General features: G+C 34.5%; 2 protein-coding genes across 2 annotated transcripts; one reads left to right on the forward strand and one right to left on the reverse strand.

Annotated features, from left to right (window-relative positions):
- Positions 1-2,107: 2,107 nt before the first annotated feature.
- LOC147394185 (lysine-specific demethylase JMJ31-like) lies at positions 2,108-7,224 on the reverse strand. Its single transcript, XM_086454892.1, has 9 exons — positions 7,217-7,224; positions 7,020-7,151; positions 6,388-6,528; positions 6,164-6,247; positions 4,560-4,628; positions 4,205-4,331; positions 3,040-3,112; positions 2,767-2,883; positions 2,108-2,497 (listed from the first exon to the last, which is right to left on the reverse strand). Coding segments are annotated over exons 3-9 (501 nt in total). The 5' UTR covers positions 6,418-6,528; positions 7,020-7,151; positions 7,217-7,224; the 3' UTR covers positions 2,108-2,496.
- Positions 7,225-8,397: 1,173 nt separating this feature from the next.
- Positions 8,398-11,225, forward strand: LOC147394186 (WUSCHEL-related homeobox 1-like). The gene is made up of 4 exons (XM_086453071.1): positions 8,398-9,521; positions 9,656-9,988; positions 10,098-10,159; positions 10,515-11,225. The coding sequence occupies exons 1-4, from the start codon at positions 9,320-9,322 to the stop codon at positions 10,866-10,868; spliced, it is 951 nt and encodes a 316-aa protein (XP_086309197.1). The 5' UTR covers positions 8,398-9,319; the 3' UTR covers positions 10,869-11,225.
- The last annotated feature ends 1,896 nt before the right edge of the window (positions 11,226-13,121 follow it).

Consider the following 13,121-nt stretch of genomic DNA (forward strand, 5'->3'; position numbering starts at 1 on the left):
ATGTGTAACGCAAAGAAACGAGCACATGCATGATTTTCATGTTAAAACCATGAGTTATGTAGAAGAAAACTGGATAAGTACCCTAAAAATACATGATAAAATATAAAAACTTAAGCATTTATAATTAAGATCAAGTTCTTTGCAGCTGTATCATGGATGCAATTAAACTTAGCGCAACATATGGATCACTTTTGTGCTAAGTAGTGATGCAAAATAAAGTACATAGTAGTTACGAATGTTTATAAAGTAATGGTATTAAATGGTTAGTTATTTGCCACCTAGATGATAGTAAGTGAGTAGTAATGAATCAAGGCTTAATGGCAAAAAGAGTTTGGATCATATCCACCTAGGGTGGAGGATTGAAATCCACTCCCACATCTCAAAACATGTCATGTAAGCCGCAATTCAAAGAATTAATGCCTAAAATATCTCCTTTTTAAAATTTTCTTGGATTATGGCTTATGTGGCATATATTAAGGGATAATTTAGTAAACCTCCCTGCAAAGTGAGAGATATTAGTGCTCCCCCCGAAAAAATGCAAGATGTGGTCTGCTCCCTAAACTTGCATTGAACTAGTCATACCGTTAACTTAAATAATAATTAGTTAACAAAAATGGTGAAATATTTAAAATACCCTTATGTAATGAAAGTATGAAAATATCCTTCGATCAAAGGAACTCAAATGTGTACAATCTAATCATTCGAAAGACAATAACCTTGATAACCCTAATCAATTTCAACCAATTATCACCAATCTAAACCTAAACTTTGTTCTTTTGAAGCTTAAACTCATTTTTTCCAACCATTTCTCATCGTTTTCAACTCAATTCCATATTTTTCAATCTAATATCAATGTGTTCATCTTGAGCTTATCGTTTTCATCTCATTCCAAAGGCATTCCTTGACTCAATGCTTAGAATCTCCCCATGAAAAATACTATAACAAAAAAAATTAGAGAAAACAAAAAATCGAGATAAAATAGGAAACAATGAAGAAAATGAAATTAGTAATACCCTCTCCTATAAATATATATATATATATATATATATATATATATATATATATGTATATGTATATATGTTAGTTCTGCCCCTCGCCTCCCGACAATCAAAACATAAACAAGATTTTTTTCTTGGTTTTTTAATAGAAACTTATTCCTTGAGGATAAAATGATTAAAAGAAAAACCTCCATCAATTCCATGAAACGTAAGATCTTTAACTTGTTTAACAAAAATCTATCCCAAAATCGAAATCAAATTCAAAGATGTTAATGGTAGCATTTCAATGTAATGGGTTTAAGGGATAGAACTCTAATACTCTTGAGAACATTCCAACAATAACAAAAACAAATACTAACTAGTGAGATATGGTAAAATCCCAACTTCAAGAAATTGAAGTTGAGTTAAAAGAAGATGAAGTTGGGTTTTCTTGTAATCCAATGGTATGAAATATTTCAACCCAACAATTGAGATTTGATTGAATTTTTTTTTTTCAACTAAAACGATTGGATTTTGATATTTTAAATGCTACAAGGGTAGTTTGTGTATTTAGACTATACACCGTGCATTGATAATGGTTTAACCGAGCAAACAAAAGTCTAGAGGGGTAGACCACATTTTGCATTTCGGGGGGTGGGGGTAACCTTAATTTCTCCTATTTCGTAGGGGATCTTTCTAAAATATCCTACATTAAGCTATGGGAAGGAGGATTTCAATCTTCTACCCTGGGTGAATACATTTTGAACTTAGTAAAAATCTATAACTATCCACTTGCATGTAAAATACGATAGCACCCCCTCCTCAATTAAGAGGATGGGATCCTAAATGAAGAATTATGAACACTTTTTTTTTTCTCTTTACTCATGTTATGATTTGCAACATTGTCTTTATTCTCACTTGATCGTTGGAGTTCTTTTGGTAGATACCACATGGGTTCACTACGTCATAATGCGCCAAAAACGACTGCCCCTACAGTCGCAAAAAGAGTCGTTTTAAAAGGAGTGGTTTTTTAAAAATGACTGTCCAAGACAGTCGAAAAAAAACGACAGTAACATAACGATATAGCGACGGTCAGCGACCGTCGCTATAGGGTATGTTAAAATAAAAAATATATATTTTACACCTGCCCCCCTTCACCTGTTGTTAAATAGTGGAAATACCCCTATGTTTGACATTGATGTCCTAGACCCCAACTAACAATATGAAAAGACCCAAATACCCCTCGTCTTCAACTTTCATAAATGTAACTAAAAATCATTAATGATCTCCCACTCCTGTTTCAAATCAACACCCACATTCAGTTCAAACTAAAAATCACAAAGAATAATTCTGAAATGGCACACTACTTATTTTAACAGAGTTTGAGCTTCTCAAGGAATGGGGAGGTCTCAACAGCTCTTGCTTTCACCAGTGATATAGTAAATATCATTCTAACCGTCCTTCATCCTTGTGACGTAATCCTTGAGGTTGGTCATCACGTTCATTTAACTCGAGTGGATCTGTAGTTCTAACAAAAGGAACTCAGAATAGAACTAAAACAGAAAAAATAATTGTACTTGATGAAAATTGTGCTCAAGTCATAGTAAGATTTCAGTTTAAAATAATATGTTACATCACATAAAAAGTGAAAAGTGACCCTTTAAGACATTTAAAGATGATCCCTGGTGCATGGGCACTCCAACTGATCAACATAATAGGCACCAAAAATAAAAAATAAAAAAATTGCAGCCACGAAAGAAGTTGAACTGCAAGGAAACTATTTTCTTACCAGCCTTCAGGGATGAAAAGTGCATCACCAGCACGAAGAATCACTTTTTGGGAGTATTCCATTGAGTGCTTTGCTCTTGAATGAATTGAAAAATCAGGATTTTCTAAATCTACAGAACTACCATAATAAAAAGGGAAGAATCAAAATAAAGAATATGAACACAGCATTAATAATAGGAATTTTAAAAGTTATTCACAGAAGTTCAACAAACCAACAATAAAGATAAGTAAATGAGCTTTTACAATTTTCCAGATGGTTAAAGAAGTAGCATACCTGTGGTTTGAAGCCTCGCCATATATAGGCATAGGGTATAACAGGGGACTCGCAGAAGGGGGCCATAAAACAACTGAGATGCACCAAATATTAATCAATAAAGACAACGTTCTTACATAAAGTTCAGCAAAATTCAGACTTGGAAGCCCAAAAACTAAGATACCAGATCTAATGTACTCAATGCAGAACCATTAGGCATGTATGTGTGAGTGCATGACCTCAATAATTTGTTGGTAAAAAATAACCCTAAACTACCATTTTGTTTTTGTAACAAGGGGTTTCCAAGAGCCCCCTACCATATATAATAATGACTAATGAGAACAGACAAGGAACTAGCTACATTTACCTATCTTAGGAGACTAATCAGTAAAGCTCATCCAAAATAGGTTCCTTTCGAATGGAAACCTTATAGGGATTTCAATGGCCAAGGTCTAAATAATAAAAATTCACTAGAAGGATAGAAGCATGGAACAATAGTGATATTAATAGTGCTCAACTTTTTGGCTTCATGAAAAATTCCATCTTTGAGAAGAAGACTGGAAGGCTTTGCGTCAGAAAGAACCTCAATCAAGCACAGTTAGTAAGTACAAGCCCAAGATTGAAATTCGGACAAGAATGACATAAAGTATGGCCAAATATGAATAGGCTTAACATCTATGAAAGTATTGCTAGCTCTGTTTTTTTTTTTTCTCTTTGATAAGTAGCTCCGATTTTTTTTTATTTTCCTTACAATTGGGGAAGGATTTTAAGAAAATCTAAAAGCTGTTAGTTAGTTTAAAAGTGCTTTTAAGTGGAGTTTTATGCTAGGGTAGCATAATTAACATTGCGGGCATTGACATTTAGATTGCACAGTAACTTTGAGGGCTCGGAAAGGCGTTTAGGAAATCTAGGAGCCATATGATTTTTGAAGGTCACTCATAATCTATTCTTTTAGCGAAAGCAATTCAAGCCTTCCTAGTAATTGATCTATTTTCTTGCAAAACCAAGCCAAACTCTTGTTTCCACAAGAGACACACCAGATGAAAGAGTCAGGATTTATCTACTTATGTGATGTTTATCAAGGAAAGGACAATGGCAAGAAGCACTTAAGAATGATAAACCTTATAAACTTATACTAAAATGGAGAAACACAGATTATTAGTCTCAAAGAGAATAAGTAAAATACCGTGTTTGCATCCAGCAACTATGCATAAAAGGTTATGATGTGGATCATAGTGAGTACTAGATCTAGATCTAGCATTATTCATCCATAAATTGATACATGCTAACGCCTTTGTCTCCAAAATTGTTGGCTGCATGAACCAAACAAAGGTAAAACAAAATAACAATTAAAAACAAGGCAACAATAATGTTTGTAAAAGCAACAGTTACTTGAGTGTTACTTAATTCTCTTTGAAGACCAAAGTATAGAAACTTATCATGAATAATTCAACATATGTTTTAACCTTAAAAGTTTGGTGGAGGGTTAAAATCTAAATGAAACATGACCAGAATGAAAGAATAATAAGAACTATGCAAACCATTTGAATGTTTTCTTTCAGAGATTCCAATTGAGACCTCTCTTTAGTCTCCATATTTGAAATTGGGACCTGCATGAGAAATTTATTATCAAGTAATTGAATTTCATTCCCAAATTGTGGCATCAGCTAGTAGTAAGTCCTCAATAATGTGAATGATGTATCATAACTATTGATGTTGATATAACATAATAAGAGATCTCAGGAATATCTGAAAAAGGAATCCCAGATAACAAGTATGCAGATTGTTGACAAGTGCCTAAATAGTGCAATGTGCACTTGTAAAAGATTTCGACTGACATCCACAAATCATTATCCATATTTTTCATTTTTAGAAGTATTCATAGAAATGAGAAAAGTTTTCAAAGGTGTTTCAAATGGGATTATATTACACTTTGGTGATTGTGGGGGGAAATCCTGTGGAAGACTTTAACCTATGCCATTTGTCATACGTAACCTGAGAACTTCTGAAGAGAAATAAAAAGGTAAGGCAGACCATGGGCCGTTTACTAGTAGACTGGGCTCTTATTTGGAAGGAGTTTCGACTTCAGAGATGTAAAGGTAGAACATTTTGTGAACACCTGGGAGGAATTGATATATGGGTAGTAATTTGTCACACTAATCTATTTTTTCTTCTTGATGTAGTCTTGAGAGGAAACTTTTTCCTTTTTTCTTTTTTTTAGTTTTATTTTAATAAAACCCATAGATTCATAAAAAATAAAATGTTTTGGACATCTCAACAGATAAAGAAATCACATGCATTGGGATTTTTTTACTTCAACAAATGAGTTTAGTCTTACATATTCACATCTCGCAGGTACATTAGACATACTTCTTTGATCCTTCACACTTTTTCTCATAGGTTTAAGAGTTAAAACAGGGTTCTGATCCCAAGCAATATCAAATCACAGGAAAAATTGCTAATATACACATAGCCTGATATTTTGTAACTCAACAGACATTAGGTGCATGGTTCAAAGTTTTGCTATGTTTCGATTGAACATTCCATTTTGGCAGAGATCAAAACCAAAAATTGATCCCGAGATGTTGAATGTTTCAGATTGTCTCAAATATTTTGGTAGAGACAATCTCAGTTTTCCTCCTGACCAAAACATTGCCTCTAGACTAGATTTTAAACCTTGGTTAGATTACAGATATTGCTTTGAGCACATTTGCACCTTAAGTTTCAACCTCATTGAAAGAACTGAGAGAAAATCTTCTATTTAAACATAAATTATAACCTTGTAAGAACTGAGAGCAAATTTTTGAAGAATTAAAGCAGGATGAACAACCTACTTAAAAGCACTTCCATATATCAACCTGCGCTAAATAAACTTGATGAGGAGAATCCAAAAAAGCCAAATCGGCTTCATCGATGGTGTGTCCTGTCTGTCCATGAACTTCTGACTGAAGACAAGCACCATGACCATCCTCTAAATGTTGAAGACGTTTTTTGCAAGAAGTGATGAAAAAAGAGAATGGTAAAGGAACTTACAACAGAAAAAAGCAAAATATAATAAATTAAGCTGAATAGGAAAGCAGCAATCTTCCAAATTCTAACTCATCAAAGAGAAAATCCCTAAATCTAGTAATATATGAGTGGTTACCATCTCGTGACTTCTAAGATCACCATAGAAGACTGGTGGGGATCTGGACAGCATAGCCTCCACAACAGAAGACCCTGCTTGTTCCTGAAATTTCCATGCAAGTGTCCAATAAATATAGAGGTTGATAATCAAAAAAGCATATATTAATCCACCAATTGCAAATCTCCTCATCAGTGTCGCAATTTCCAAAAGTGTTCTAAATCAGAGGATGATACAGAATTCACCTTGGCACTACTGGTGAACTTTCTTGCCATCTTTCTTGGAAGAGATAAAATCAGTTCTAAATCAGAGGATGATACAGAATTCACCTTGTGTATTCTTCGATATTGAGCATTTCCTTGGTACCAAGTTCTATATGAAAGTGCCTAGAAACATAATTAAAATACAGAACATAAACCAAATTAAATCTTGGGTGATTTGGACAGGCTCTACATTTTTGTTGAATATTTGAGATACTCATGTTTTCAAATAGAGGATATACCCCTTGATAGTCTACTAATTATAACACTTTGTATCTACTTTCCTCTCCAGCTCTTCTAGAAAGCTTTGCTCAGAGGCATATAAATTTGTTTGAACCTTAGTATATTAATCATGATTCAGTTGTAAATTTAATAGAGAATATGATTGCCAGCTTGATCCTAACAGATAATTATCACTATCATTATCATCAAATCCTTTCAGGTTCAAGTAATATTATAAAAAACTACTTTTCTACAAAGAAAAACAATTGAAAATCATAAATTCAACCTTTTATCATCTGGTGTGAACAAGAAAACCTTGTGAGGTGTTGTTTTTCAAAATTACAAAGTAGCAACCAAAAAAAGACACAATAAGGAAATTAGGGGACAAGAGTTACATTTTCTTCATCCCTTGGTGCGAGCTCCTCCCGAGGAACCTCCAAAGCTTCTTCTACTTTTCCATTACAAATCAATTCTATCAACCTTTGCTGCTGCAGATGGAAAAAAAGTTGGGGATTTGTATCCAATATCTGCATACAGATCCATCAACCTTTAAATCAAACCAAAAAATAAAACCAAAACTATACTATCGAACCTGATTAAAGTTTCGATATCAGATCGAAAACTTAGAACCAAAGTCGATGAAGATTAGAGAGAGAGAGAGAGAGACCGAGAGTTCGATCTGAAGAAATAACAAATCAAAAAATCAAAATCATTGAGTGAGATCGAGAGCTCAAACCCTAGAAAAATTCAAGAGAGGAAAAAAAACAAACCAACCTGGCGCTCTGGATCCAACTTGAACAGATCGAGTCGAGAGAGAGCGCGATTTTCTTTACTTAAGGAGAGATGAACACAAAGGAATTCGATAATCAAACCAGATCGGGGAGAGAGAGAGGGAGAGATATTCGTTTTTCTCTCTGGGGAAGAAAGGGGTAGTTTTGAGTGGCTACTGGCACACCAACTTTTACTTATTACCGTCAGTGATTCCATAAAAACGACGTGGAAACGACAGTCAAACACTGTCGCCATTAATGACAGTTGGTAACTGTCGTTTTTAGCGCAATGGTAGTGTCGCCAAAAACACAATATGACGTAGTGGTTTTCCAACAAAGATAGTCTACTTGAAAAGAAGATCGAAAAAAATATGGTATATTTGAGAAAATAAATATAGAGATCTTCAATCTTTTCTTAAAAAAATACATTATTACAACATGTATTTCAAGGAATGTATAACCTGAAAAGTTGTTTACAAATTGGAATATCATTTTCATGTTAGTTGTAGTGGGAAAACATTTTCCCAATAAGGGTGGAAAATGATCAATTTTGAAAAATAAATTTAATGAAAAATGTGCAATCATACAACTAAAACATTTAATGTTTTTAAAAGAAAATATTTTTAACGAAAATATAGAAGTTTCCATGCAAGTCAGAGTGATTTAAGGCTAATTGATGTGCAATTATGAGTTAGGTGGAGAAGAATATTGGTACGACACGTAATTTAGATAGAATTTCGTTAATGTATGCCGTTAGGGTATATTAAAATGCAATAAATACACTTTGAAAATTAGAATCTGAGACTATTTTAGTAAAAGTTAATTTTTTTAAGGGCATTCTTGATACAAAATAAAATGTTCAAAGTGCATTTATTGCACGTTAACGTGTGACCTAAGGGCACACGTAAACAAGACTCATTTAGATATATTAGAGGGATCGAAGGGTAGATAAGGAATTGTCTTCGTAGATGAGAAAAAGAGGTAGACAAGAGAGGGGAGAGGGGAGGGGGAGAGGGAAGGGGCAGTTCGGATTGAGAATAAGTGTGAAAGGCACGAGTCAGGGAGCAAACAATAAATGTGAGTAAGAGGTGATGAGGCTTATGATAGGCCTCATGATCGTCATGTCGCTTTTATTCGCGTCTCCCGATAACTCCCAGAATTCCACGCTTCCATTACCTCTGTCTCCTCCTTTGCACCCACCTCTCTTTCCCTCTCTTTCTCTCTCTAAACCAGTCAACTTCTCTCTCTCTCTCTCTCTCTCTCTGCCTTCCTCATTGTCTCTCTCTGCCTTATTTCACTGTAGCTCAAATACCCTATATTCACCTCAGTATATAGTACCCATTTCCTTGTGTGAGAAAAAAAGAAAGAACTACAACAACTTGCAATCTAGCACCATTAGTACTATTTACACCAACTGTTTTTCTTTCTATATTTTTAAAACTCTTTTTAAACATTTCTGACCTACTTCAGCTATTTCTTATTCAATCTACAAAGGCTTCAACTCCGATTCCATCTATTCAACTCAGTATGTAAAACCCACTTCTCCCAGTCTCTCTCTCTCTCTCTTGGCTTCAACTCAAATCCCTTCTAATTCAAGTCAAGCATATCCCAATTCTCCCAAAAATAGAAGAAATTATTTAAGCAAACCTCTCTCTCTCTCTCTCTCTCTCTCTCTCTCTCTCTCTCTCTCTCTCTCTCTCTCTCTCTCTCTCTCAATTCCCATGGCTTCAATCAAATCCCTTCTGATTCAACTCAACATATCCCACAAATAGAAGAAATTATTAAACCTCTCTCTCTCTCTCTTGCTTGTTTGTTGCACCCCCCCCCCCCCCCCCCCCCCAAATCTCAACAAACTCAAATCTCCTTTGTTAATCACACCCATATCCAAACCATTTCCCTTTTAGAAAGAGAATTAGAGAGCTAAAATGTGGATGATGGGTTGTAGTGATAATGGCGGACTTAACATTTCTGATTCTCCCTTCAATGGTCGAAAACTTCGTCCTCTTATCCCACGGGCTACTACTTCTTCTTCATCATCATCTTCTATTACCACGACTACTAATGCCACTCATCCTTGCTTGAACCTTATTCACACTAGCGATCTTTTTATGTTAAACCACCATCTTGGTAATTACTACTTTTTCCCCAATCTTCTTATCTTAACCTTCCAATTTTTATTTATTCCACTATTTTTTATTTAATTTAGATTTTATATTTATTTATTTATTTTTTTGTTATTTTTGTGCCCTTATCTATTATAGCAACGGTGTCTGAACAAAGTAAGAGAGATTTTAATGCACAAACTGTGGTGAGTTCAAGATGGAACCCTACACCTGAGCAATTACAGACCCTCGAAGAATTATATCGACGTGGGACTCGAACACCAACAGCCGATCAAATCCAACAAATAACAGTACAGCTTAGGCGATTCGGTAAAATCGAAGGGAAGAACGTGTTCTATTGGTTTCAAAATCACAAGGCAAGAGAGCGGCAGAAGCGGCGTCGTCAAGCGGAAAGCACGACAGAACAACAACAGCAGCAGCAACAGCAACAACAACAACGTGAGATTGAAAATTTTGAGAACAAAGAATTAGGTAAAAGAAAAATACCACAAACATACAAAATAGAGATGTTTGGTTAATTTTTCTTCTTGTCTTATTATTTGGTTTTGGAGATGAAAAGTGTTTTTCTTTTTGTCCACAGATTTTCAAGTTGAACAAGCCAAGAGATGGGCACTCCCTACAAACTCCAGTACACTTTCAGAGGTCTCTATATATTGTCCTTGTGTTTGGTCTCTTGTTCTTACTCTTTAACCTATATAACGAAAAATTTCTCTCTCTAAACAATAATAATTATACTAATCAAATTTTCAAAAAAAGGTTAGATATATAGATTAGATGAAAAGCAAGAAAAGGGGGAGAGACACAAAGAGAGAGAGAGAGAGAGAGAGAGAGAGAGAGAGAGAGAGAAACAAAAGCTTTATATGTTGGGAAACGAAAAGGGTTTAAAAGCTGCAATTCTTCCTTTCTGTCGGGACTGGTAGTATGAAATAAGCTTGGTTTTGGGTATTGTGTTTTTAATATATGTTTTAGTTTTGTTTGTATTTTATTATATTTTCAGGACGCTGTTTCAATGCAAAGAGCAGGCAGAGCAGTGATAGCAGAAAGTAGAACAGATGGATGGATTCAATTCGAGGAGAGGGAATTACAACAGAGAAGAAGGTCGGTTGAAAGTCATGCCACGTGGCAAATGATGCACATAAACGCCACAACATCAGCAATAACAACAACTATAGGAAGAACAACTATGAACCCAATGCTCACAAACACACAAAATCCAATCAGAGAATCTGAATCTCAAACTCTTCAGCTTTTCCCACTTAGAAGTGAGGATGTTGAAGAGAAGGAGAAAGAGCTGCCAATTTCATCCAAGAACAACAATTGCACTCCTTATCAGTATTTTGAGTTTCTTTGAAGAACAAAAGATGGAAACCTTCCCATATCTTTGTTATGTAAAAGGGTATATTAGGTCTAGTTCTTTTTTTCTCTTTTTAATTAAAAATTGGGACTGTTTCTAATTTAGTGGAAGATTTATATTTGAATTTACATGAAAGGTGCAAATGTGGGTATGGGTAAGTAGAGAGAACTACCCTTTACATCTAAGAACAGGAACTGCAACCCTTATCAGTATTTTGAGTATCTTTGAAGAACTGAAGATGGAAACCTACCCATGTCTTTGTTATGTAAAAGGGTAACTTAGGTCTAGTTTTCTTTACCGTTTTTTTATATATAAAAAAAAAATTTGTGACTGTTTTTAATTTAATGGGAGTTTTATATTTGAATTTATATTAAAGGTGCAAATGTGGGTATGAGTAAGTAACCATTACATCAAAGAACAGCAACTGCACTCCTTATTAGTATTTTATTATGTATAGTTTGTTTGTTTTTTTATTTTATTATTATTATTGAAAATTTGGACTGCATTTTAAATGGAATTATTATAATTGAATTTACATTAAAGGTGCAAATATGTGTACGAGTTAGGAGAGAGAACTACCGATTACATCTAAGAATAGCAACTGCACTCCTCACTATTTTGGGTTTCTTTGAAGAACTGAAGATGGGGAGCTACCCATGTCTATGCTATGTAAGAAAGTAGATTAGGTCTAGTTGTTTTTTTGTTTTTGATGGGTAGTTGTCTTTGTTGTTATTGAAACTGGGGGCTGTGCTTTAATGGAAGTTTTATATTTGAATTTACATGAAAGGAGCAAATGTGGGTATGAGTATGTAGTGATGTGGATGTGAAGAAGGTTGCCTTAAACTGTAGTTTGACAATGTTGATTCAACCCATGAAGAGCTTCATTGAAGAAAATATTACAGGATTTTGAGTTGACAGAGCTGCTCATTCTCTTGACCCATTTTAGCAAATTAGATGAGTGTGTGTGTGTGTGTGTGTGTGTGAGAGAGAGAGAGAGAGAGAGAGAGAGAGAGAGAGAGGGTGATTGTGACGGAGGCTTGGGTTAAACATCGTGTGAAGAATCTGAAAGGGTATGGGTATGTGATGTGATTGACAATTCGATGCTGATGTTACCTAGAATTTTGATTGAATTTACATATGGTATTGATTATGGTATAGTTTCAAAATTCAGCGAGTCATCTCAAAACTCATCCGAGTCAAATAGATTAAATTAATTTTTGAGGTGACTCGTACACTTGAAATGGGCTTATTAACAGAGTAGACTAGGGATCAGGAACTATGCGTGATCGTGATTTATGATGAATTTTATAATTTTAATATATTTTATTTACTTGTCTGAATTGACGCTACAGTCATTAAATTGACTCAAGCCGTCAAATTCCCCAGTTTTAGTACTCTACTGGTGTATATTTGGAAGTAATTGTGCCTTTTATGATAAATTACCTATACTTATGAGTAGATTTTGTACTCCTCCATGGCCCAATGCAAGAGTTTTGATGCTAATAAAAAAAAGAGCTGTTATTGACACACCAACTTTTACTAATGCCACACCAATTCAGATGTATGTCACCTAAGAATTGCACGTAGTTGGTGTGATGTTAGTAAAAGTTGGTGTGGCAATGGTAACCTCTAATTCTTTTTCTTCTTTTTTTCTCTTAGGTGAATTTGGTGCATAATCCCGAAAGACTACTTGACAATGAAGGAAGAAAAGATCGTGGTATATTGTTGGGAGAATCATTAGAGACCTAGATCCTGCTTGGATTTGCACCACAAATGATTTGATGCGTTTTTTGGGTTGCAAACTATTTGCTAAAATTTGTGAAGGGCTTAAGAGGTTCATGCAAAAAATAATAATAATAATAATAATTAAATGTAATCAAGCATCTTAAATTATATTCCAAGAAATCATTTGCATCTTGTAAATGATTTGCTTCGTACCAAGCAAGGCCCTAATGTCAAATTTCTTGTGACTTTCAATAGTTTTTATGGTTATGTTGTGAATAACAAAATGGAGTTTCGGACTATGTTTGAGTAATTTGACAGAGTTTTGGGGTCTTGGAGACTCTCAAGAGTTGAGACCAAATTTTCTTCCTTCCCAAAATTATGTCAAATTCTTTTCTTATGAGTCTTCAAGACCCTAAAACTCTATCCAACATCCATCTCCAACCATTTTTAAGACCAGTCGTGAAGATTCAAGATGAAGAAGAAGGAAAAGAAAAAGACTAAGGTCGGAATAATGTTTTAAATTCT

This window comes from Akebia trifoliata, chromosome 9 (genome assembly GCF_017979445.1).
Source record: "Akebia trifoliata isolate Shusen 1 chromosome 9, ASM1797944v1, whole genome shotgun sequence".
In the NCBI taxonomy this organism is placed as follows: domain Eukaryota; kingdom Viridiplantae; phylum Streptophyta; class Magnoliopsida; order Ranunculales; family Lardizabalaceae; genus Akebia; species Akebia trifoliata.